Source organism: Drosophila gunungcola (assembly GCF_025200985.1).
Source record: "Drosophila gunungcola strain Sukarami chromosome 3L unlocalized genomic scaffold, Dgunungcola_SK_2 000002F, whole genome shotgun sequence".
Classification (NCBI taxonomy): domain Eukaryota; kingdom Metazoa; phylum Arthropoda; class Insecta; order Diptera; family Drosophilidae; genus Drosophila; species Drosophila gunungcola.
Genome location: NW_026453178.1, coordinates 4304167 through 4332150, shown reverse-complemented (window position 1 = coordinate 4332150; position 27984 = coordinate 4304167). Strand labels below are relative to the sequence as shown.

General features: G+C 42.0%; 1 protein-coding gene across 15 annotated transcripts in view; it reads left to right on the top strand.

Moving 5' to 3' along the window:
- The first annotated feature begins 6558 nt into the window (after positions 1-6558).
- LOC128257695 (CUGBP Elav-like family member 4) overlaps positions 6559-27984 on the top strand; it is a 127533-nt gene continuing 106107 nt past the window's right edge. For 7 of the 15 annotated variants that reach the window (XM_052988830.1, XM_052988828.1, XM_052988827.1 and 4 more), the window contains exons 1-2: positions 6559-6976; positions 8437-8878. In XM_052988830.1, coding sequence (XP_052844790.1) covers positions 8819-8878 — 60 coding nt within the window. In that variant the 5' untranslated portion in view covers positions 6559-6976; positions 8437-8818. Of the gene's footprint in view, positions 6977-8436; positions 8879-23081; positions 23124-27984 lie in introns of all 15 variants that reach the window. The other 8 variants (XM_052988824.1, XM_052988820.1, XM_052988818.1 and 5 more) reach the window with 2 other exon arrangements.

Genomic DNA, 27984 nt, shown 5'->3' with positions numbered 1-27984 from the left:
GTTTTCAATTGCTTATTACTCACCATTTTGGCTGCGTTTAACTAAACAGGTAGTAAAACATAAATAAGTAAAATGCCAAACAAGCCACTTATTAAAAGATTTTTCTTTTTAGAAGTTATATATATATATATTTGGCAAAGTTTTACTTATCCAAATTTTGTAACAGACTAAAAAGAATGAAACGTAGGATGTGTTTTTTATATACAAATATTACAAAAAAAACAGACATTGCAAATAAATATTCAATTATTTAGTTTATAGATTTTAAAAAAATATTTTCTAGATCAACATTAATATATTTACACAGCCAGTGTTTCGGATAACTATATTTTTTAAATATCGATAGAAACTGCAAGACATTTGCGAATTTGTTTTCCTTAAAATCAATGTTCTCATAGAAATAAACATATTCGATTTCAAGGGGGCTTGAGGTTCGTTAAATAAATGACTTCATAACTTACTTTTAGTTTTCAGAAGCCGTCGACGAAGTTATAAATCTGAAACAAGTTCTGAAGTTGCCGAAAATTCCTTTAAATTTAATATCCTTGATGATGTGATATTCGAAGGCGTTCTCACGCCATTAAAAGAGACATCGATCCTGTGGCTTGGCAGCTTGTTGTTGGCAAAGGTCTTAGTTGTCACCTGCTCGGAAAACACTTTCCATTTCTTGGCTTGTCTGTTAATAGCGATTCCTCTCCTCCCCCTCCTTGGGTTTTCGGTTCTAGAGGGGAAAAAAAGAAAAACGAAGAAAACCGGGAAGAGAAGAAGAAAAGCCCCGAAGCCAACTGCCAGGAACAGCAAAAGAAAACCAGCGTTAACCGCGCCACCTCACAGAACTACCTCCGCCCACAATTACTACCCCACCCGCTCAACCTTCCCCTCCCCCTTCCCCTCCCCCTTCTGCAATGGCAAGACCAAGACCAAGCGCCCCGTTAATTAGATTTTGCGGTTTTTGTGTTGTGCAAACTTCAAAAGCAACAGCAACAGCAACCCACACCCACCCACTTAGTCGGTGGCTGGCAAACGCCAAAATGTATGCTTTAACAATTTTTGATACAACATAAAATTGGAATTGAAGTGAGGGAGGGGAAAAGAAAAGGGGGCGGGGCTATTTGGTTGCTGCGGGTCGCAAAACAAAATCGATAAATAAAACTTTTTACAATGCGGCAACACTTTCACGCACTTTGGGCCCTCTCGTCATCTCGTCCTTTTGCCCCGCTTGCGGTGGCATTGAAAAACCGCCTGAAAGTATGCAGCTACAACAAGTTTTTTACGCAATTAGTGTACAATTTCTTAATTTATACCCTGTCGCCAATTTATCAACACAGAGCAGCAAACCAAGCGGAGGGGGGCAAGCGGAAACCTAGTCTGTGAGACCAAAGTGAAATATTATTATGAGTACGTGTTTGGGCGACTGCCGCCCTTAAGTTTGCCGAGTGCCCCAAGGGGCTGCGAAAGGGTTGCGAATGCCGGCCTCTAATCCAAATCCAACACCACCCCTCCCCCCGGGGCCCCAGCATATGCTACTTTGACATAGTTCTTTGGGTCGAGCGCTGGTAGTGAAATATGAAATACTATTTATAACTTGATCAGCCCTAGATGGGTCAAAATGCAAAGCAGCAGGGGCTGACAGCGAATCATGCCCACTATCTATCAGTGCTCCGGGGGACATGAGGTCAGGGGTTGGGATTCTATTGGATTCTGTTCCGTTCTGTTCTATTCGGTTCGGGACTGGACTGGTTTTGATATTGGCCTAGGGTTTTCTCTGCCGTGCGGCTGTTAATTAAGTTATGATGGCAAACCGCAAACACTGCGATGGCTTCTGTGTATATACAATATACATATCTGTATATCTGTTTAGATATACATAGGCCCCGACAGTTTATGAAATTTTCATTAATTTTCGACCGCAGAGCGTTTCTGCTGATGCCTAGGTTGCTGGCACTGGATCTCGTGCCCTCTGACCCCTCCGGCTGACAGCGTAACGAAAACTTGACGACACAGCACTAGACTCAGCAGTCGTAATGAAATTTGCGACATGTATGACAGGACATTCAGTTTTGCCGGGTTGGGTGGGGGTTGGGGGTTGGACCCAACTTTTGACAGGCATCTGGAAAAGTATTCCGTTCGGCGACCTTTGCCCTCCTGATGGATGATGACAAATGTGTGGAAAAGTTCTCCTAATTATATGATAATCAAAATCTATCAGCATCGCCTCTCGTTTCGTTTTTAATTAGGCCATTCGAAGGATGCCTAATCATCATAACAATACTCCTTGTGTCTGCGAAGGAGGGGGGGGGTCGGAAATCGAGTGGGATCAGGAGCCAAGGCTGCCCCGTCATGGCATTAGCTTTAGCACTGGCATATAATTTAGATTTATCGCTTGATTTTCGCATAAATATCGACCATGTGGAGGGGGGGTGCCTCCCTGGAAGGTCTTCCACCACTTTTGTGTGCTCGTCGAGGCATAAAGGCAATGGCTCTGGAGCTGAGTGCCCGACTCGGCCTAACGACTTGTTGTACGTATAGAAGATGTAAAATCCAAATGACATTGAGGCGGTGAAAGTGGATGTATATGTGTGCGTACGGGGGCGTGGGAGTGTCAGATAATGTCCGACTGCATAAAGCCCAAGTAAATGGCAGAAAAATCATTGGTGATTTTTCGTTTTATTGAATTTATTGCCACTTCGGGATTTAATAATGTCGTACAGCAAGTTCCTGGGCATAACCGGCTGAAAATATGTTAAAAGCGTTGAGTTGGGTATATTTAAGCCACAACCGGTTGACTTCCGTTTCATAACCGATACGTAAAACTCTTTAAGATCCCTTCTCTGATGCTGCTCTGTTTTGCCTTTACGATTATGTTCCATTTTCATTATTTCCTAGCCATAATAATGAGTTAAGGCATATTAAACTATATGTTTATAGCCGGTACTCGTTGTGAGTAAGGGTATGTTGCACTAAATGTAATGAGAGTTTTCTTAATAATCATCACACCCACTGTTTTAATAAAAAAAAATTATTAATTATTATTATAAAAGTTGGGATACTTTTAACTGCCATTAAAAGCAATAGCTGTCTATAATATTAGGCGTTCTTAGTATAATAACCTATAAAATGTCTAAAATGCAGGGAGAATCCACCATTTTTACAGTTCTTATGCACTGTGTTTTAAGTTAAAATTTAAATCGCAGAGAATGAAATTTAAAGCACGACTGTAAATTCACCGCATATCTGTTGCTACCAACTCCTGGCTGACTGTGGAATCGCCAAGAATTTCTCTGTCAGCTTTGCGCATAGCATTCCATCAACTAGCTTCCTCTCCTTGTAAAATTGATTTCATATCATCGTCGCCATCTTGACACTGATTATATGCCTTAACACTTGACTGCCCGCGGGGGCCGCGCGATTCTCTGAGCCTGGGGGCCATGGGAAAAGCGTGGAAAAAAGAAAATATCAACACACCATTTAGCGCTAAATACACAGCAAACTCTTCGGACACAAGAGAGCCTCTCGGGAGGAGCGGTTTTTGCTTTTGCTGTTGCTGCTGCTGCTGCTGCTGCTGTCCAAAAATTAACGCAAAATCAAAGTAAAAATGCGATAAATTGGCGACGACAAGCGCAACGCGGACAAACAATAACAAAAATAGCGGCTGGCTGACGATGCTGACAACGTTGTGCCGCGCTTGAAATGAGCGAAAATCGGTCGAGCATATCAAATTGAAAAACTCCAAGACAACGCGACGGTCGCCGGGGGATGAGGACGAGGACGAGGACGAGGATGAGGTCCTGACGGGTCCTGAAGCTCCGGTTCCGACTGCTCTAGTGGTTGTTCTGTGGGGGGGTGGAATGGGTGGAATGGGCGGCATGGGTGGATTGTGGCGCGTGATGCTTTTGCGTATCCTAGTGACACACAAATACATCGAGAGATAGAAACAGACACCCACGCACAAAGAAGCGAGAGCAAAAAGCGCGTAGCAAAAATAGCAGGGAAAAAAGAATAACAGCTAGCTACAATAATAATGCTTGAATGGAGTGCCATGGGGTGGTGGGCGGTGGGTGATGGGCGGTGACACGTGGGGTGGTGAGACCTAATGGGCAAAAGGGGGTGTGGAGCGGGCCAGATGGACAGGCAACTGAGTAGACGACATTCATTGCTGCTTTGGCAGGTTGTTAGGTTTCCCGAGTCTGTCAAGGGCGGAGATTGTTAGCAGCTTGAATGAATGAATGACTGACTGACTGAACTCAACCGAACTGAACTCGACTGAATTGAGCTGACTATTGATGGATTTTGGCATATTAGCTGCCGGATTAATCCAGCTGGCCAGCGGATTGGGGCGGCATTGATGCGTTTCAGCCGTAACCGATGCCCAATCGATTCAAAATGTTTCAAAAATTCAATTGATAACAGTTTCATAGACGACTTCCTTCTGAAACCCATTTCAGTAGCAATTTTAACCCATATCATTAATCAGAATAGCCAATCAAAATTAAAAAGGTGTTTTCGTGTTTCTCATGCTGTGTTATCAAATTGCAATGAAAATTGCAATTCCAAAACTCACTGGATTCCACAACAATTTGTTTTTACAAATTTAAATTTATGACCGCCTTCTTTAATCCAAACAAATAATTGTGAAATTTAAGGTTAAGATTATATATATATATATATAGCAAATAAAAATGCAAAACATTTTTATTTACATTTATAAAATACTTCATTTTTTTGCCTGGTTGAACTGTTATTAAACAAATTATTATTTTTTTGCCTATTTATGTTATCATTAACGTTTCATTTCGCTTAAAAATATCTTCCAGACTCTTTAAGCCGTAATGTTTTTTATGCCGGTAATCTGTAGAAACCATTTCGCCACCGAACCCCATTTGCTTAAGTAGCGTTTTTTGGAAAAATTACCTTGGGAAATCAATCACAGCCATAACCGCTTCGTAGTATAAGCCAAAAGTGTGTCTCGGCCATAAGGGGAAACCCCCGAGAAATAAAAGCACAACAAGCCGCGCCCCAAACTTCGCTGGCATTATTCAATGCCTCGCAGATGTTTTCCTTGTTGCTGCTATTTTTGCCGGCTCTGAGCCAAATACTAAAAAACTGTGTACTTCCATCTGTTGTTGTTGTTGTTGTTATTGTTGCTGCTGCTGTTGCTGATGTTGTTTTTGTTGATGTTGTAGTTGGCAAAAATTGTTGCGTTTCGCATATTAATTTCTTCCTGTCTTCGTGCGTCGTCATCATGATGAATTTGCCAGCATTTCGGTGAATGGGTGAGTATTATTACCCATTCGCTCTTCTGAAAGGACTCTCTTAAATTGAATTGAAAACACTCTTCGCTGCTCTTATTGGCGTAGCCTTCCAGCCCGCCGTTTGTGTGTGTTTGCGGTTGTGTGCGCCCTTTGGGGAGAAACAAGGAGGCACAGGCAGCCTTAATCACATTGTGAGTCATGTGTTTCATAAATATTCAACAGAAAATTATCATCGCAATGATGAGCACTTCCAGTCAAAACAGAAAATGCAAAAACAAGTGAACAAGAGGGGCACCGAAACGCACATGTTTTTGCGATTCTCCAACCCTGTAAGCCCACCGACGACACCCCCCCTCCACCGCCCACCGAACCAGCCCATCGGCCACGCGGGCAGACAACCAGCCAGTAAGCCCGGCACATGGCTCTCGCGCTCTCCCACTCAGATGCACTCCGCTCCACTACACAAGACACCTTACATATCTAGGGCCCAAAACTAACCGTCTGGCCGTCTCGCTCGCACTCGCCCCACTCGGCCTGGGGGCGGGGGTCTGGAGAGCGAGAGGGCGCTAGCGAGAGAGAGCCTCGCCTGCGCGTGAATCGGCTAGCACGACAAGTTACGACTGTGACAGTTCGGAGATTTTCCCTTTAGGCCTTGTTGGGTTTTCCAGCCTGCTCGGCCAGAGTGTGTGATTTTCGTGATTGTTGGTAGTACGACAAGGATTTCGGGAGTACTACAATTGGTCGTTAAGGGTGGTAGAATAGATCTAGCAAGGGATCTCTTAAGAATACTATCCAATATAGCCACGAAAGCAACAAGCTAGCCATTATCAATGGTCCGAACCACCCCTGTCCAAGCCAGATCTTATAGAGCATACGCCACTTCGGCTCGCAACTGTTTTGCCGCTCGATGGCGAACATGTTCGATCCAACGCTCGGCAAAGAGCCGAACGAACGGTCGTGGGGGTGGACACCGACACAGACACCACACACCGCACACACCGCACACAAGCCGCCGCAACACCCACTAGCCACCTCGAACGTGTGTGCGTTGTTGTTTTGCCGGCGTGTTGGGCTGTTGCGTTCGCTGGTTCGAATTGGTCGGGTGGGCGTAAGTTCGTTCGGGTTCGGTTTGGGTTCGGATTCCGTTCGGATCTTTGGGGCTCTGGACGGCGTTGTAAGCGCCGTCCTTTTTCTCTCGTTTTATGCTCTCTCGTTTGGCTAACAGTTCTGTTAACATCGATTTAACATGGGAGAATGTTGGGAAAACGACGATTGAGCCAGCTCTGTTCGTTTTCCTTCGGTTTTCCGTTCAAATTCAAAATGAAAATTCAGGTTTCGCCGTTCGGACGTTCACTTTGAATTTTGCTGCCCAAGTGCTGTGTAGTTAAGTCGGAATATTTCGTGCAGTTCTCGTCGACGTCGTGTGACATTTGTTCTTCAATTCAGAAACGCATATTGAAACACAGCGATAATACAAGTTACGAATATTCAACAAAACCAAAAAAAAAAAAAAACAAAATAAAACCAACCAATTAAAATTAAAAATTCAAATTCGCTTCAAAAATATATATTACAAATATAACAACCAATTTAATCAAAACCAAATTCGCCACAAAAATCGCAAACAAAGTTTACAAAATTCGTTTACTCAATCCCATAACACAAAACAAAAAAAAAAAAAAAAACAAATTACAACTAATGCAAATATATAACTGTTAAAATCTGTAAGCATGGGCAATTACCACTAAGATCATCCTAAACTTGTGCTCCAAAATATTTCACATAGATTTTCCCGACTCATTAGAACTTCTTTCATTACAATTTCTGTAGAATCTCTCCATCAGCATCATTAGCATTAGCTCCAGAAATAGACTGACTGCCGCGATAAACAAAACCCGAAAATAATTAGAAACAATTTGTAAACAAAAAAAATTTCCAAACAGAACTGGGCAGAGAGGAAACCCAATTGCCGATCAGGTTGTTTTTCTCTCTTTGCCTGGGGCTTACTTTTTGGATATTTTTCCACGCTCTGTTTTATTCTCGATGTGTTTTTTTCAATTTGCCTAGATAAACAAACGAACGAACGAACGAAAATTGTTTCACGCTCGCAGCACACGAAAACATTTTCAATTAAAATTTTGGCCCAAAAAGCCAACCAAACTAAAGCAAACCAAAGCAGAGCGCAGCACAGAAAACGTTTCTCACATCGAATTTGAATATTTTGAGCATTCCATAATTTCGTTTCCATCTCCATGGCATTCCGACTCTAAAGCACTCGATCCCATTGAAACCATTTTTCGCCAAAATCTGTTTTGTTTGCTGTATTTTGTTGTATTTTAAGTGTAGCCGTGCCACTGCGAACTGCCAATATATATGGCCCTGTTAATTGAATATGCATTGCTCTTAATGATTTTTGGCCAGCAGAGCATGATTTTCCTTTCTTTGTACTGGGATTTGCTATTTCATTTTTGGTAGAACTTTTTTCAGTTGGTTAAAATGTTTTACGGCTGCTTTGATGTGGCCCGAATGGCCAATATTTACAGTAAATGATTTTCGCTGACCAAAATCCGAAATAATTTCGATCTGCGATGAGTGTTAAAATGGTCGTAAATCGCTACACTAATTTCTGATATTTATGTGAGGCAGCTTTAATTTCTGGAGTGAACGAAAAATAAATACTGGTTGCACATGAGGAGTTCAAGAGTTTGGTATAAATGCTGAATCTAAGTGAACTGTTTTCAAAAGTTGAAATATTTTTTGTACGTTTTCTTTAAAGTGCTTGAAATTGTTCGCATAGTATTTAGTGAAGTGCTTGAAAAGGTTTTTTTTCCGAACCGTGTTAGATTTCGCAGAACATTTTTTTATGAAAACCCATTCAGAAATCTACAAAATATTTGTACTTTTTCAAAATATGTTCACATATTCTTCTTTGGCCTTCGCAAAAGCATTCTATGCCTTGAATGGAAATGATAAATCATTTGCTTTGCCAACAATAATAAATATATCAATAAATATTTACCTCCGATTGATTTTGTTGCCATTCTCTGAGTTCATCTCACTTCCAAGCAATTAAACTCACAGTCGAAGAAACAAGCAAACTGTACTTGGAAAATCATCCAATTACCCATGCTTACAGCGAAAACAGGCAAATATTCACGAAACACAAATTTTAATTCGATTTTAGAAACGAGCAGAAAAATCAGAGAGAAAAAAAAATAAAAGAGAGATAGAGAAGAACACGCGTGTGTTTAAATACTGGAAAAATACAGATAAGATAAATTATTATAAACACTAAGCCATACACACATTGTAGCAGGCTAAACCACACGAAAAATACAATAAAATCAATAAGTAACAAGTACAGAAAAGACAGTTCAAGTGAAATACCGAAACGAAACTTTACAAAAAAGTGCTTAAAAATATAAACAAAAAAATTGGAAAACTCAGACAAATAAACAACGGTCATTTTCAGAGGAAGAAAAACCGAAAAGCTTCCAGAGAATCGGTGAAAATCGTTAACAATTTTTTCTCGCAAAGGCGCCACGTCCAAGAGCAAATCGTTCCATATGGTTCATATTATTGAATTGGTCGGCCAGCCGAAGGTTGAGTTTGCTCAACAAGTTACTGTGAGTATCAAAATCGAGAGTCAAATGAATTTTTTTCACCGCAGGGCAAGAGGGGAGTGCCGGAGGCGGGGGACGGGGGACATTGGGCCCAAAATGATAATAAATCTTGTTGTCCGCAGTCACGTAATGACAACTTAATACAAATACATATGCATACATCGCCGCACACACTAACGCACTTTTTATTATGTTGTTGTGACGCTTTTCCTCTCCATTCGACTTTTTTTTTCCTTCCTTTGGCTTTGCTCAACATATTTTGACAATTAATCATTCGCTGTGTCTGTGTGTCATTCTCTATGTGTGTGTGCGAGTATGGGTGATTGCGGTTACATTTTTTCTTTGTGCGAAAATTCGAAATCAGTGCGTCTGTGTGTGTAGGTCAATGTGAGTCTCGTTTTTGCCGTCTGTGTCTCTTGGCCATTAACACGCCACAAAATCTTCCCAATGACCAACATCTCCGCTCGCTGCTGGTCCCTTTGTTACGAGTCCATTGGTCCCGACTTAAAGAGCTTCGTGTCCTTTAGAAAAAAAACAACTGCCAGAATATCCAAAAAGTAGACTACGATTCGGCTAAAGATTAAATTAAAGACCAGATTATGCGAAACTTTTGTTTGGCATACTCATTTTTTAGTTTATTTCCCAAAAATTAATTAAAATAAATTAATTCCAATACTTTAAAGATATTAAAAAATTGACTAAACTTGGAAAATTATTGTATTATTAATTGGCTTTTAAGCTGTCACAACGTTTTTCGATTGAGATAACAAACAATGTGATTTATTAAATTTGTCTGTGAAAGTTTTTTGCATAAATTAGGTCTTTAAATTAACTGAGATAAATATAAATTAGTTGCAATAATTACAGAGCTGTTTTTTGGCCAGAAAACTTAAAAAGTGTTAGCTGAGGCAAAAAACATTTTTTCTGTTTATGATATTAAAAATATCATGTAATTATATTTTTAACTGTCAATTGGTTAAAAAATAGAGTTTCAAGATAAAAGATACAAAAATACTTTGATGACTAAAAAGGCTGCAGAGTTGTTACGAAATTCAATGAAAAAACTTGTATGACCATTTTATAGGTTTTAAAGAGCCAAAGAATTGTAAAAATTAAAGAAAATTAAATATTTTCCTAAATTAATATAGTAAGTATCCCAGTTAAACGACAGCGGATTAAGATTTATTTATATTGCGCTTTGTTGATATCCCATTATCTGGCTTTCCATATTCAACCTGATAATTCTTTAACCATATGGCTGTGTCTTTAACCTACTTATTGATTTATCAACTTTTTTATTCACTTGCTTCTTAGTCTCTTGATTCTGCCCGAAAGTTGTCAACCAGCTTTGTGAAATTTACGAATCGAACAAAAAAAAACTTAAATTTTAATCGGATTTACATTTATTTCTGTTGCGTTGAGTAACAACGTGCTGCCCTCTCTTTCACCCACCCAATATCTGTCTATCTATCTGTTTCACTTTCAGCTGACTGCTTTATCATATATGTCGCTACTGCTGCTGTTGTTATTGTTGCTGTTATTGTTGTTGATGTTGCTCCAGTTGTCACCCTCTTTTCTCTTATTCTCTATGCTCTATGCTCTATTCTCTATTTTTTTGATTTTATTACAACGCCAACGCAGAAAAGTCTGTTACTCGGGGATATTGCGTAAATTTCATTGTGTATTTCACTTTTATGGTGGTGGCTGTCTAGTATCGGGCTTGGATGGTAGAAGTTTGATGGTAGATGGGGGTTGCACGGCGCAGAGGGTGGTGGGTGGATGTGGGCTGTGGGCTGTGGGAGCATTAGGGTGGTGCGTGCTGCGTTAGATGACGTCGCCGGCGTTCTTTGTTGTCCTTTGTGCGTGCCCCCCACACCTCCCTCACTTACTTACTTACTCTACTTGTGTGTGTCTGCCTTTTATCCTTGGCAGGGATGTTCGAAAGTCCTCCGTTTATCCTTACTCTCCTTATTCTAATGATGACACATGCGTTCTCTGTTGCTTTTCTGCTTTTCTGCTTCTCTGCTATCCTGTCCTCCCCCCTGCTATTGTTGTTCAATATTTTGTGCCACTTGTTTTGAATTTTTCCACATCCTTTTGTTGCTGGCATTACGTGTTACCTAACTTGCTCGTTAAATGGTTAAGTGGAGCAAAGTCGTTGACACAGTTCTTTGGTTTTGGTTTTGGCTTTAGCTTTGGCTTTTCTTTCCTTTCAAACTCAACGCTTGCATTTTGGGCCATGACTCACAGACACGGACTTTCCGTTGGAAGTTATATGCTTTGATAGCCAGTAAGTTCTTTTCTGAGACAGCAAACTATCTAAGCACACCATGAAGCAGTGGCATTAAAACCACTCACGAATATTTTTGGGGGAAACAAAGTAGCCAGTGAAAGATTTTAGAAAGAGATAGTTTACTTTGTTGCTTTACATTATCGTTTAACTTTTAGTTTCTTAAGATATGAAGTTGAGTTTTGTCCTGTATTAGTCATCTATTAATACTGTATGTACACTTTAGTTTCCATTTCATTCTGTTTCTTTAAAATCTTTTATAAATTTAAAACAATCTTTGTTGGTTCTAAAAGTGATGCAATTACTATGTTTCTGTCAATGATTTATAATGAGCAAATTTCCTGTTTACGCAAGATTGAAAAGATCTTATGTGCTTCTTTTATCTATTTACATATTACAGCATTTCTTAGACCATTTACCTTTAGTGCCCTCCTTACATATTCTTTCATCTTCACCCTTCAAACATTATGCCGCTTCACTCCTAGTGGCCTCTCCTTTGGCGGCGCTTTCTTGGCACTTGCCACTTGCCACTTGGCACAATCATACACTTAATTTTCCACTTCATTTCATAATTTTACCCTTGAAACCAATAATCTTGAGGAGACCGAAGGAGTCGGCCTGGCTTGTCAGCCGCTGGCATAATATACCTTTTGACGGACCCCAGCACCACCCCCCGCCTCCCACAAAAGGACACCTGGGGGCGCATTCAACAGCTCGACGAGACTAACACACACAGAAACACACACACACACACACTCACACACATGCAATGCTATTAAATTACATGCCACTGCAAATTACTTGAGAAAACAAAGCAAAAGAAACAAAAAGTCGGAGGGAAAACAAGACGGACCGCATAGCGAGAACGCCTTGACGTATGCAACAATAATAATAACGGGTTGTGGTCGCCTTTTGTTATGCTTGGACCGCTGCTTTGTAAGCCGTCAAGCATTTACATGCCATTAGACGGGCCAAAACGGCAGCGGTATGGGTGACAGGCGTATAAATATTGAAAAGCGCCAACGCCTTTTGTTGGCTCGCTGGTAATTGCTTAAGTCGGCAAATTGCCCAGCCTAATAATCATAAATACTACCTAAGAAGGCAGGGCGAACGACAAAGCGAAAATTGGTTTACCAATGAAGTTTTCTTGCGGGAACTTCGGAAGGGTTAGCGCAGAGTTTTCCATTATAGGAATGTGCTTCAAATTGATTAGGAAATTGGAAATGGAATTAGTATTCAGTAAAAGAAGTCCATTGTGATCTTAATTACATTTTAAAATCTTTTTTATAATGTTTAGCTATTTATTTATATAATTTTTCTACCCCATAAAACAAAATAAAATGTATTTACTGCTAAGCTCAAATAAATTGATAAATTGATTGTATTTTACATTAAACTAATATAATAAACTTTACTCAAACTAAAATAAATTGATAAATTTGTATTATTTTATTTTATTTTAAAAATAATTTAATCAACATTGCTCAAAGTTTTATAAATGACCGTGCAATCAATCGACTGGCGGAGATTAACGTGCAAAAATATCCAATCAAACCCATTTTTTATGATTGCTGCAATTTCCCCTTGGGAATTTCTAATAAAATCCTTTTTAGTTCTTAATTACGCTACGCTTGGCAGAAATTACTTGAGTTTTTATTATGTATGTCGAAGGGCACGCTCCTCGGACTTGCTCCGGACCTTAATTTGAGTTTCTTGATTATTAGAGGTGACAGTTTTATAGCTTTGTTAACAGGCAGCACAGACTGCACCCCCAATGCTCTGTGGCCAGAGGTTTTTTGACTCTTTTGTTGTGCTTGGCTTGTTCAGCGCTGATTATGCTTTGTGTGCCAGCAGTGGGAAAAGCAGGAAAAGCGGTAAAGTGGGAAAACGGGAAAACGGGAAAAACTCACCCCCAGGGCTGTGGAAAACTTATCGCAATGGGGCAGGGACGAGGGTCGGGCATTAGAATTACTTGCGTGATTAACGCACACCCTCGAGCGTGTCCATTCCCCAGCGCATTGGCTCATCGGACCAGGTCTTATCTATGGCTGCCTGCCTTAATTGTGGGTCTTCCATTTGACTATCGATCGATTTTCGATTCCATTCAATTCGATCACCGTAATGAGGCAACTTCGAAAGCTGCACAGCTCATTAGGTTTCCCGCTGTATATATGGTCAGTATATGGTATATACCATATATTAGTTATATATTTTCCGACTTTCGACTTTCGAGTTTACCCCAGCTCCAATTTCCTTCGGCTCTTCTGCTTTTGCTTGGGCTTCTGCACGTTTTCCTTTGTTTTGTTTATGGCTTCTCAAAATAGCTGAATCAAAATGTAAACAAAAGCGCAAAAATACCAAAAACGAAAATGGGCAAAGCAAAGGAAAATCTCGCACTTCGCGGCGGCGGCAGCTGCGTGCGTCATGCGAACAAATTTTCCAGATGCTTTTCCCCTGCCACCACCACCATCCGCATCGCCCTCCCTTTTTCTCTCTGTGCATCTGTATATGTGTGTATACTTTGCATACTTTTTAATGCCTTCGCCAAAGTGCAAAACCGCATGTAGAGGCCTTTAGCTTTCGACTTTTGCGCTCTCTTAACCGGCTGAACAATAAATTGTATTTCTGTTTATTATTTATGTGCCTCAGCAGAATGTTTACGGTACTATCCTATACTGTATAGACCAGTTTCCCTTTGCATTTTCCATTTTCTTTATACACTAATTACTTCCTCTCACAACATCCTTAACCTTATTGATGTTTGTTCTCCGAGTAGCTACTTTAAGTCTAGCTCCTTGAGTATTCAGCTTATTGTTTTTCCACTTGACAAATAAACCAACAAGGCACAAAAAATAGAGAGAGTGGAAAAGTCTGAGAGAAACACTTACATTATGTTTACATTATGCAAAGGGAAACTCGGCAAACAAAACCGCTAATTGTCGATAAACAACCAATAAAATACAAATTTCCCAAAAACATTTATCAAAAATAATATAAATAATAACAATAACCGCACAACCACACGGGCGCACACACACTCCGAACACACACACACACACACAAAGCCAACACTCGGGGGCGATAAATAAAAATGGCAAAAGGAAACTTGGAATGGGCCTCGTCGAGTGGGTGAAAAGCGACCGCTGAAGGAGAAGAAATGTATGGAAAATAGTGTTTGACAGCTCATAAAAAATAATGTCGTATTCATTAAGGGTGGTGCTCGTACAACCTGTGCGAGGGTGCGAGTTGCCAAAAGCGAATTCCATTTTATTTACGACAGGAAGCGGCCCAGAACAGCAACAGCCACTTGAAACGCACGCATGCAATGCGAACGGGAAGTGGATATGGGTGAGGTTCTGGCCAGGATATATGGGGAATGGGTCCGAGTCAAGCCAGAAATATTTAATTGAAAGCCACCCGAGGGAGACACTTGGGAGGCCCTCGAAATACTCTTGCAAAGGGAGCTTAGATTCTTAAAGAACTTATTTTCAAAGTGATTTAACAATATAATATATATTTATATTTTCGATTCGAGAATGGCAAACAAATTTTAAACCAAAGAAGTCCCTTAACATATATATTAAGCATAAAAATTTTATTTTAATAAGCCTTTTATTTTGCATTTTACCATCACTCAGAGCTCTTAGATACCCAATCTTGAAATTCCTTTAATAGATTTTACAATATTTCCATTACTAATTTATTAATTAAATATTAATATTTGTTTCTCAAAATCAGCTTTTACACAATTTGTTCATCTTTAATAAATGTAAATACCCAATGCTTGAGGTGCGGGCAAACAACGCCTCTTGACATTGACAATGTCAGAGACTGAACTAATGAGGGAATGATTGAATGACACACTGACAGAATGACAGTTTTCCCTTTTCGCCGGTGAGTGTGCAGGTGTTTTACGATTGTAGTCATTTTTTTGTGCTGTGTTTGGCTGCCACTGCCACTGTTTTGTATTCAGCTTTTGCTGTTAAAGGTTTGCGTGCTGAAAGTTTTTGAAAGTTGTTCAAGTAAACACAACGTTAGAGGGGATTGGATTGAATTGGATCGGATGGGGGGCATGGAGGGGCAAGTTTGTTGGTTGAAACATGCAAATGTTACAAGGTGTTATGCTTTATGTACATTTAATTGAGACTTATTAGGTAGTGAAGTGTACGATAGTTAAATGCGGTTGCTGCTGTTGTCGTTGTCGTTCTCGGTTGTTTGGGTTGTTTGCCATGTTGATAGTGTCGTTAGTGGTGCTAGAAAATGGGATGGGTGGGTAACTGAACTTAAAGAGCTCTGGATCAATAATTTTCAGTAAGTTACCTTTAATTTATCATACTCCTTCAAATTCAAACCTAATAAAATGGTTTATAAGCAAAAGCTAGTCCAAATCTTTAGCCTGCTGCCAGAACAGAGGGAAATTGTAATGGCAAAGTGCATATCTTACACTGAACGCAACCGACAACAAATGTCGAAGCAAGTAACTCAGAAATGTATAGTCAGTACGTAACCTCCGCCCCATTCCATTGCCCCTTTTCGGCTGCATTAGACGCCGCCACTTCAATGCGCATTTCAAGTTTATTTTCTCGATTTTCTGCGCGTACTGTATGTGCTGGTGCTCCCAGTTAGTTGCATTTTTCTATTTTTGGGTTCAAAAATACAAAAGCACGAACGGATTCCCCTGCCTCCCCCCCTCCACCACTCCCCACCTGCCCCTTTCCCCTGCGGACTGCCTTTCAGCATTTTGCTTTCTATTTTCAATAGACGCCGTTGCTGTTGTTGCTGTTTTTGCTGTTGTTGTTGTTTTCTTGCAGCCGACAAACAATAAAAATGATGCGTTGTATTGCAATAGCGCTGCTGTCCACACCAGACCTGCCCCGCCCCCACGAAAAACACCCCACAATCGCCCACTACTGCAGCATATAGCATATGTTGCAACTCTGTTGGGCGAAACGTAAAAGCGGAGGAAAAGAATGAGGATGTGTGTAGTGTGTAGTGCGGAGTGTGGAGTGTGGAGTGCGGAGTGTGGAAAGTGAAGGAGATTTTGCACCCATTGATATTGATGAAAACGACGTCCAGTTACAGTTCGTTGGCTTTTGCTGCATTTTTCAAGGGAAAACACGAAATGGAAGGCGAAATGTGGGCCTTGCAACAGCTGAGGATATGCAAATGGTATACATTTTGTCAAAGCATAAAGACTATGTTTGGCAGGGATATAAAAAATACATGACACATGTACCTCCCTGATACAAAATGCCGTTCGCCATGGCGAGATTCAGATGCAGATGGAGTTGAAGTTGGAGATGGAGATGGAGATAGAAATGCATATGCATCATTTATCCAGCGACAGTGGAAACGAATAGTCTGAGATATCCCATCCGAGAAGAGAGCTGACTGCCCCATCTCAACTAATGTTGCATTCCGTTTGAATCCGTATGTCTCGGACTGGGATTAGATCAGAACGGAGAAGAATAAGTTTGTTTTTTTGCCTCAGGACCGAATATATTTCGGGTTTTAGTATGGCAAACCCTTTTAGTTATCGCTTTGTTAAGTTTATGAACAAATAAGTACTTATAAATAATTATGCTGGCTAATAAGCCATGGGTTATGTTAAATCCTCAGGGGCACATTATAATCTCATCTTTAATTAAACTTAATAAAATCTTAGGTTGAATTATAAGCTAATAAGTCATTATGTAACGCAATATTTGTGGTCTTTCCTTTAATAATATGTTAAGTCCACAAATGCCGCATAGACAGCTGATGCATTAGTTTGCTAATTATAATTTGTTAGTTAACCTTTTTATATCATCGTAGTCACACCATAATCTCTTATAAGAACTCCATAAATCATAATTAAAATTGCCTAGTTAAAATGCAATCTTTGATCATTTGTTTATATTCTATTATATCCTCGTTGTTATGCACTAGATCATGTAAATGGTAGCACTTCAATGTGATCACTTTTAGAGTGTGTGCCAGATTCATCTCTGGTTTACACCTAATCCTACATTCAATTTTCCACCCTTGGCTAACTTATCTTCAGTGGTGCCTAGCACCTTCCATTGTCCTTCCGGCCAGGCTTAATTTAACGCTCCACGCACACGCATATCCAGCTACTAGTGTTATCCTGGTGCCAGGACCTCGTCCTCCTAAATTGTCACTAATACGCCGCCTTGTGCTCGGCGGTGCATGCCCTTGCACATAATTCACGGTGAGCGGAACCCGGGACTAACAACTGCAATTGTTGTTCGCAAGAAAAGGAAAACTTAATAATTGCCACGGCGCAGCACTTTAAAGCCCCGAGCCCGATCCCGAGCTTCCCAGTCACATGTGCTGTCCGAGGGCGAGAGTTTTATGCAAATCTTCTGCCATTCGCTGGAGGTGGAGACTTGCCAAGTGACAATGCAGGACCAACTCACACATATACACCCGCAATGTGCAGAAAAGATACACAAAGCAGGACACTCTAAGCCGGGGAACTCCTCCTCCTTTGTTGGTTTCCTTCTATTTTTTTGTTTTTTTATTTTGTTGGCCCTTTTCTCCCCGTACATTTCATGCCTTCGTTTATATCCTTTTTTGCTCTGTGCAAGTTTGTGCAACTATTTTCCATGCGCATGGGCACAAAAAGGCAACCACCGCACGACTACCACTGCCAACTATGAGCCAGGGGAAGTCCCCCAATCTCCACTGTCCCCTTGGAGTCCCCTTCCGCCCCCCCTGTGGATCCCCTGTGGATCCACAACCCTTAGCCCAGAATGTGGCCAGTGGCAGGCAGCCAACCAGAGCGTAGAGCAAACTGGAGCATTGCAACTATTTATTTGTTGGCATGGAGGCAGGGATTTTTTTCTATTACGCGCTCGTTTATTACGGGAATTCCAGCTCGCGCCTAAGTGTATGCACTTTTCTCTCTTCTGTCCATTTTCTGCAAAGGGATTTTCCTTAATCAGTTGAACTGCCATCGTGCCTTTGTGGCTCAAAGGACAGGCCTGCGGTCGCCCCTTTTGAAGCAACCGCTGTGCGCACAAATTAAGCGATTCCCTGAGCTCCCCGCCCGCCGCGATTGATGGCCAACTGTCAATTGCTAAGCTCCTCAGTCAGGGCCTGAATCACAATCAAAGTCGGAGTCAGTCTTTGGCCGGAAAGTTCCGGAGAATGGAGAACAGAGAAAGGAGAAAGGAGAACGGAGAAAGGCGAAAGCCGCGGGAGGAACTGCTAAACCGGAGACAGAGACAGAGACAGCAACAGAGACTGAGAAAAAGAAAGGCCAAAGAAAAAAAAGAGGAGAAAGCGAAACTTTTTAATGATGTAAAGTACAAAGTTTTCTGTCTTGTCGCTCGCTGGCACAAGTAACTTGAGTAAACTTTGAGTTATGCCCTCCCAGCCTTAGATGCGAATCCGAGGAATCGGCGGCAAATACGAGCAGGACGACCAGGACGACTAGGACGTCCAGGACGACCTCAAAGCGCAGTCGACGACATCCTTTCTGCACCCACAGGCATCGAGGACATCGATCGATGGGGCTGCTGGTATTTTGTCGTTTGTTAAAAGTTTCCAACACTCATTTTTATTATGACATACGCGAGGAGTGCGAGCCAAATTAGTGGCCAAACGGGGGGAGCGGGGGGTCGATGGCAATATCAATGGGTGCGCTAATAAAATGCCAATTTGCTGCCATTGAATGGCTGCTTTATGGGCCGCCATTACAACTCGTACGCACAAAAGGCGATACTCCCATACTCCTCCAAACACACACGCGCACACACACATGCGTGCGAAAAGACCTCTTGGAGGAAGCATTTTATGACGGCCACATTTACACGCATAAAATATGCATGATAAAACTTTGTTGTTGCAATAAATCAGCAGTGGGCAAACCCCCCCAAAAACCAAAAAAACAGAAAGTGTGCAACTCCTGGCCTGATGTGATTACCAAACCATTCCAAGGGTATCCCTTATTTATGTCCTGCGTGATGCGAGCTCATCGGGATGCGGTCGTAATGAGTTCGCCAGGCAAATCAATTTCCCTGCACCGCTGTCAAACTACTTAAACTGCCATTAAACTATCGAGGAGGGTGAAGGATGCGAATCATAAAAAAAACAACTTTGCCCAATCAGAAACATTATGAAGAAAAAGGCGAAAAGATGCCCTGCTTTGTTAGAGGTGCAAATGCTGGCTCACAAACAGACAGAGCAAGTCTCCTCAAAAGCTTCCAACTTTTTGGGCCATTGTGTTTTGACTGCCTTTGTTGCATGCATAAAATATTTATGCGCTGGAAAATATGCAGCAACAAAAAATGGGTGGCAAATACAGGGCTGCCCCTGCCGGAACTTTTTTTGCCATGTGCGTGCAACTTTTCACACTCAAATGAAATTACGAGAAAAAAAAAACGAGGAAAAGGAAAACTTTGCTACTTAAATGTAGCGCTCTCTCGCCGGTGCTCCCATTCTCTTTTTTATTGCTTTCTGCACTTTATCAACCATTTTGCCATGGCTCAGTGAACGCTCAATTGCCGGCTGTCGGCGAGAGCGAAAGAGATAGCAGATAGCAGGCGGTGCGATGCGGAAGGGGGTGGGGAAGGGAAAGGGGGAGGGGGAGGAGGTCGTAAACTTTTCATTAATAACGATTTTCCATTAACTATCGATTGATTTCGAGTCCCCAGCAGCAGCATCCCGCCAACGACAACAATGGGGCCGTAGTAGCAAACGCACTTCAGACAATGCCTGCAACCGGCATCTACAACAACCTCCACAACAACAACAACAACACCACCATCACCCAACAACACTTGAGTCTATTTAAAACGCAAACAACAATAAGCCGAAAGGGGGGAAAGGGTGGGGGGGGGGGGGGGATGTACAGGCTCATAACCGAGGACGACGCCGCCGCCGCCGACAGGAAAAACTCATTGAAAAGTTTTTCTTTTTTACACTTGGCGCGCTCTCCCGTTTCGCCAGGACCTCCATTTCCATTTTTCCCCTCGATTCACACACCTAAGCGGTGAATCGAAGGAGGAAGTTTTTAATTTTTTATCGCGCTATAGCCAACGCGGGCTGATATGCAACGAACCAGGTTTCGCTTGTTTAGGACGGGGCTGTTCGAGATTTCGTCAGGATACTTGCCAAGTAGTTCAAAGGATAGGCAGGCTTAGGCCTCTCTAAAAAGGATGTACTTTCATCATAACTCAATTTGTATAATTTAATTTTGTTTTATTTTGAAATTTACAGCAAAAATTAATTAAATTGTATATACAATTTTGCCCAGTTCAATGATATTTCATGTACTTATTTTTGAACCAGGAGAATTCAAAATACTAATCTTTGAGACTTTAAAATGTATAGTAGGTATAAGTTTAGACCTAGACCATATACAAATTATAAAAAATATCATTGCTTATTTATGTACTTTAAATAGTTAATGATATTCTCTTAAATACTTTAAATATATTTAGAAATGCTCTGATAATAATCATTTAGATTTGGTTGAATATTTAAAATTGGCTTTCAAAGAAGCAGAAGCGAAATACTTAGTCTTTAATTAAGTTCGCCAATATCTCTGTTTGTGGATTGACCACCCTTACAGTTTTTCAAGATGCTAGACAATAAAGTTTTAAGACCTTTCAATTTGCCACAGTTCGACGTTTATTTATATCCATCATCTGTTATCGCTGATGATATAAAGAACTTGATGTTCAAAATGTGGATTCCATTTGAGAATCCTCAAGAGTATGATCGGTTCGAGTTTGCCAGGTGGATGTCCTTCTTCACTTCTTCACTTCTCCATCAACTTTTTCTGCAGTTCCTCATCCTTCGTCCTTGTCGCTACACGCGTTACGTTCACGCCGGTTGTAGTTGCTTTGCTCCTTCGTCCTTTGTTTGCTCCTGCGACTATTATGGGTAATGCCTTTTGTGTAGGTCGTCGGCATTGCGTTTTCTGATGTTATTTTTTTTTCAGCATTTATTTTTTTTTTTCGGTTTTGTTTTGCTTTTACCATTTTTATATAGCCAAGGCCCGCGCGCGCGCTACCAATATATATAAATTATTGCATAAAGTTTGGCGCTAAGTTGCAAAAAGTTTCCTTTCATTGCTGCCGTTGCGGCGGCGGCAGCGTGAACGACACACAATAGTCTATAAATCTTTATGGTCAACAGAGATTACATGGGCCCAGACGCGGCGAAGAAAGCCTTCGTGTAGTTTACTGCCCCCCGGCTCTGTTGGCCACCCTTCTTCTTCCGTCCCCCGCCCCCTCCTAACCTCTGACCTCTGAGCCCAGCAGCAGCTTTTTAGGCGCTGTGTGCGTTGTTTTGATTTGTGTGCTCCTATTCCAGCTGTAGCTGTAGCTGTAGCTGTAGTGAGCCGCCAGTTGTTGTGGCTTTGGCCGATTGTTACGGCAATCGAGGGCAGGACTGGCCGTGAGCTGAGCATATGGCCATAAAAATGCGGTGCAGACGTGCTAGATGCTAGATAAATCATGTTAAAGCCCCACTCCGAAAAGTATGCAATGCTGGCGGCGAATGAATAGGAAAATAGCAAATAGCAAATAGGAAATAGGAAATTCTTGTAAAAATCAGCCACGGAATAAATCCCCGAAAAGGTTTCGTTCCTGCAAGAGGACACCTTTAATTGCTTAAATTGTTCTCGTGCCTCGGCTTCGTGGAAAGAAATTCGTTTGCTCGTGGTCCCATAAACAACTTTTCAAAAGTATAAAATAAAATAAAAAGGGAAGGAAACGTGTATAGGTTTACCGTTAGGATCATTTTACATAAAAATGCAATAAATAGCTACAACGAAATTTATGGTGGCCGTGGAGGAAAGGATGGAACGGAAAAAAGCAAAAGAAAGGACGAAAGGAAGGAGCCAGCGCGCTGGACTCACTCGTAAATGTCAAATGTCGTGAGGGCGCCTCAAAGTATGCTTATAAATTGCTCTAAATAGCAATTTTGGCTGCTCCACCTCGCTTCTGCCGCCCGGTGTCGTGTCATTTGTTCGTTTTCTTTATTAGTGTCATGTATTTTTATAGTTCAAAGGACATTTGAATGATTGAATGAACTGTTTGTCCACCACCCATACCCATACCCATACCCATACCCACTCCCTTTTTTTCGTAGCTTGCTTGACCGAAAACGACGAGTTGCGCGCATGATTTCATCCCTTGCAGCCAATGGTTTCACTCTACGTGCGGTCAGCTCCTGCTCCTGCTCCTTGCTCCTTGCTCCTGCTCCTGGTCGATGTCCTGGTCAGCGGCAGAGGCGGCGAACGGTCCCAGGCACGTTTCATCATGGCCTGCTTGTTGTTGGTCTGGCGACTATATCAAATAACGACTATTGACTACGCCTGTGTGGCGCTCCGTGATGTCGTGTCCCCCCGGTCGTCCTTTCTCCGCACTCACGTGTAGGGTTACAAGCCACCAAACCATGCCCCACCCATCCTATGCCATCCCGTGACCCTGTGGTGCTGTTGATGATGATGTTGTTGTCGCCAAGCGTCGCCATCGCCATCGCCATTGGCGATGACGAATGAAAATCAATATTTATTAGATTACTTTCGAAATTTTATACGAAAATAGAATTTTTATGACATTTTTTTTTGTCCTCTGGTTGCGCCCTGGGCTAACTTTGCCATGTGGCTCGGCCCGGGCGTGTTAAAGTGTTTGCAACAATCAATTTTTGAGAGAAACTCAAGCGGGGCTTTAAAAGGGTTTCGTGTGTATTTATTTTTGGGACGAAAGTATTATATTAATGCTTCGCCCAGTTCACTTCCATTCGCTCTTATCGCCCATCATATCTAATTACAGTTTTCGTTTGCCACCCCAGCGCACTCATAATGACTTAATTATACTTTAGCCAATTTTCTACCGTACTCTCGCTGTATCACTTAATATTAAACATTTCCGTGTTCTCCCTTGTCTGTCTTTGCAGGTAAGTTGCCATCATCCATTAATACCACCAGCCATCAAATTAGTAAATACACAAAACGACCTGCTAACACTTTTTATGTGCGTCTTTAACTGTATACCCCACCCTCTCGCTCTATCCCACTATCTGTTTGTGTACATCCTTTGGTATTGCCATTCCTCCGGCAGGACCGATATATTCGTGTATATACACGAATATAAAGCAAATGCATTTTAGTGCCCTCAGTTGACCTCGTTTGGGGCTTGTTTTTATGGCCCAGCTCAGGCGAAGCCCAAGCGATGATGCTACTCACGTGGCTCAAAACTAAAAGCTCCCCCGAGTGTGTCTACCTCCTCCTCATCGTCCTTCTTCAGCTAGTTCTGGGCTCGAACCCATCACCACCCCCCGGGAGTCACTTAATTATGAAGCTGCACATGAAGTAAAACGTCATAAAGCGTCGAGTTGAGTTGGAGGCCATATACGGTTGACTTGGGTAGCATCATCAGTCCCCGTCTGTCTGTCTGTCTGCCAGTGCCTCTTACACATTCTTTTTTTTTTTTTTTTGGCAGGGGGCTTGGCAGCAGCATTCTGCAGTTAATTTTCCGTTGCTAAATAAACTGTTTATGGCATTTATGCCAAAAATTTTTGGGCGGAGGGAGGGGAAAATCCCTGGATGAAGGATGACGATGAGCCGTCTGAGTATGCGAGTGTGTTTGTGTGTGTGTGTGTGTGTGTGTGTGTGAGCAATTTCTGCATAACCAACCACCAGGACAGGAGCCCTGTGTATCCTGTTTGCCCGGAATTGCCTTTTAATTGTGAATTTTGGACAACTTTAAGGCTGTTTCATTTTTTTCCTTCTCTGAATTAGAGAAATTGTAGTTTGATTGAAATGGAATATGGCAATAATTGGTTTGCTTTTCCACATAGTCCTTTATTTTTCTGCTTGTGTGTATGTGTGTGTGTGTGTGTTCACTGACCCCTCAAGAATATTTACATTTTATGCACACAGCGGGCACACCCACGCATATACACACACACACACACACACACACACACTTTATCCACTGACAATTTGGCAGTCACCGCAATCATAAAAATTTCCACTTCCAAGAAGAACGAAACGAAACGAAATGAAATGAGAACCAGGCCCGTCAGTTCGTCGCCTCTGCGCCTCATTTAAATGCAAATTTTTGACGAGCGGTTTTAACGTTCTTCTTCATTTCCACTGGCGGTGGGTGAATGTGAATGAAAACATTAAAATTAAAAAATAAAAAAAAATGTAGTCTGCTTTTAGGCAGAAGAACTCTCCGTTGTGTTTGTGTGTGTGTTTTAGGGGATGCCCATTGCTCGTGAGAATAATTCAAGGTGATGGCTTAATTGAAATATGCTTTTAGGCGCTTTGCCACGCCCCACGCCCCCCACCCACCAACCACCGCCCACGGCCCTCTGCCTTTCCCCAGTGCGCCTTCCATTTTGCATACTTCACTTTGTTGTGCGTCTGGGTGCATATTTTATGGAGCTGCGGCAGACCACAGAAACCGACCCAAAAAGAAAAAATACGGAAACGGAAGGGAATCTGAATCTGAATCGAAATAAAAACTGAAGTGAGGCTGCTTAATGCTATGCAAAGTGTTTGAGCCTGCGGCATGCGTAAACCAATGGGAAAAGCGTCGAAATCGGGCGTTAGGACAGCGGATTCCGGATTTTTCTGGTGGCGGGCGAAGCGCCATCACCTTTAATTGCTGGCCATTTCAGTTCTCATTACAACTTCAATTGACTTTGGCCGGATGCAGGAGTTTCAGTAGGGTAATAGTAGCAAAGGGTATGCCATATGCATATATCCTTCATATGACTTATCGTATCGTAATCCCTCTTGGATCTGCCATAAACATTCATATGCATAAATTTGACATTTGGCTGCTCCATAAAAATACTCCCAGCCGCAGGGCCTTTTGCCAGTCAGTCTCCCCGGAGTGTGGTATGTGTGGGCAAATTTATGCACATAACATCCACTTGACTCCGCCGACAAAAGAGACTTTCAGACGGACGGAAAGCAGCCCCCAAGTGCAACTCACAACTCACAACTCCCAACTCTGAACTCTCAACCGGAGCCAAATGAAAAGCGACAGCCAGCGAAGATGTTCGAGCAACGAGCGAAATCTGGTTTGCAATTTACAAATTGCGCAAAGGCGGTAGAAAAACAAAGGCTAACAAAAGGAATGCTTATATTTTATGCAATATGCCACACCGCGTTTTATTAAGCAAATTACGATGAACGAGATGGGCTGGAGTTTGGGGTTTTGAGTTTGGTGTTGGGGAATCTCGGCAAGTCGTACTTATGACCTTGGCAAACAGCCTAACGCCTCCTGTCCTGAGCCATTTGGCAAACAGACTCAAGTCCACGCCACTCGGCTCGCATTTTGCCGCTCTTAACGCACATTTTCATATATAAATTATTAATTTCGCATGGGCATGGGCATGGGCATGGGCATGGGACCCAAAAGAATTGCTCGCAGGACGCAGGACGCAGGACGAAGGAAACCGCACGCCCAAGCAGTCGAAGGATCAGCGGCAGGAAAGCAAATAAGCAGACAGACGGACGGCGGGCGAGTGAAATGCATTTTGTGCTCCATTAAATAATAAAAGCAAACGTGGCAAAGATAGCGTCTGTGTCTCTGAGCTCTTTGCTCTACTGTGTTGTGTGTACACAATAAAAATCTCACACGAAGCGCATAAAAATAAAGCAAGAGATACCCCAAAGAGGGATTTCCCCATACACACACCGTACTCTATACTCCACATCTTATCTAATGGCAGAGTCAAAGCCCCCATTGTGATTTTTAAGTTGCTAACCTTTATGTGGTGAGGGAGTGTGTGTGTTTTTGGTGGCGCAGAGAAAGTGCATAAATAAGTAAACAAATGCCTGTCGCTTAAGATTACATGGCAAATAAGCTGCCGGAGCAGGACAACATTTGAATGTGGAGGCAAACGAGAACCTCGCCGCTTACTTACTTATTCATGGCCAGACCTGAGCGGAAAGTGTGTGTCTTGAGGGGGCATAAAAATCAGCATAAACAGCAATTGTTATGGGCTGCGAATGAAGCCCAGATCAGCTCGGCTCAGAGCTCACATCTGTTGTTAGTGAATTGAGGTAATTTCAGGTGGCTAAAGCGCGCAAATCAATGCTGATGCTAAAACAACTGCAGCCAAATGGATATTTTTACATTTTAATTTGGTTATGAGTACAAAACAATGCCCGACACAAACTCAGTTGAGAACAACAAGGGTTGGAAGCTATGTAGAATTGAGGGCTGTATTGTCGACTGTTTGACACGCACGTGTCCTTGCCAATGACAAGGGAAATTTTACAACTTTCAAGTTTAATTTGCCAAAAGTAGCAATCAACCAAGAGCCTGGATGCCTGGATGAGAAATAGGGGGTGGTTGGCTGAGGAGGAGCAACCCTTTCGAGCTAATTGCTTGGAAGTTGTTAAATGTAAAAATTAAAATGTATAAAATGTGTATATTTTATATTAAACAGAGCAGGAACTTCACTGCCACTGTCAGTCACTCACTTTAACCCTCGTTCTCCTTTCGTTCGCTCACTCATTCAGTCATTCAGTCATTCATTCATTTATTCAGCCAGAACGTAGCCGGTTTTATGAGGTGTTAAGTGGGCTTAAATTAAAAGTGGGCGTGTGGGCGGAATGTGACGAAATGTTTGCATATTTATTTAAGTTATGGCAAAAGGCGAAAAGAAGCAGCCACCCGGAGGAATAGGGGGTGGTGCCACCCCCACTCATTTCCATTTGAAGAGGGCGGCAGACTTGACTTCTGTTTGTTTTCCGTTTGACATGAAGGGGCCACATGTGCGTGTTATAAATTTATATTTAATAAACTTTCGGATCTCTGAGGCTCAAGTGGGTATCAGAGGGAATAAGCGCCAGAGATTCCCAGTTTCCACAATGAGAGAGTAGGAACAAGGGCAAAGGGCAAAGGACAAGGACGAACACGACCGGGAAAGTGAAAACGGGGCAGTGATAAACAAATGGGTGCCAGCTTATAACGAACATATAATGTTTCATACAAGGGCTCACAGACGTCAGCAGGCGGTTCTCAAGTTCCAATTGCTCTCGACCTTTGTCATTTCCACATCCTTATATCTCATAAAGATAATCTGCTTTCTCCCATTCTGGCAGCACATTGCATTTTCTCACCGTCTGCACTTAGTTATGCGACTGCCCTTTAATTATATATTCACAAAAAAGACCGCTTTGTTTGCCTTGGACACACCCACAAACCCAAACTAAGACACCGTGTCACAGGCCACGTGGCAGCATTTTGAGTAGCAACACCAAATTGCTTATTAAAATAATAACAAGGTCGGCCGGGGAAAAAAAAGCGAACTCCAAATATGGGATGCAGTCAACCCTCGAAACCTGAAAAACTAACCCCAGCAATTACAGATGCGGAAACCAACCCTGATAATGAAGAACAGGCATCTTTAAGTTTTAAAGGCCCATAAAACTGACTACTTTGATCATCAAATTAAGTTGTACGCTCTGTGCCGTCCTTAATTTTCCCCACTCGTTTCCGCGTTTTTGTCTTTGGCTGCAGGACCCCAGAGAAAGGAACTATTACTGACCCAAGGGACAGGACTAAATGAAATCAAAATTAATACAATTTTCGGGTCGCTACGCTTAGTTTCCAGGACATAGCCTATACTTCCTCGGCCCCAACCATATTGACAGCCACGGAGATCAAAGATGTGTTCACAACTTTTGCTTGCAAGGAATTTGCAATGGGGATCCTTAAGGATGAGGATGAGGATGAGTAGTGGGTAAATTGAGACATAGACATGAACCAATTTCGTTCATATATGAAGACCAAGGCAAGGCAGGGCAAATAAAATAAATGGCAATGAATGA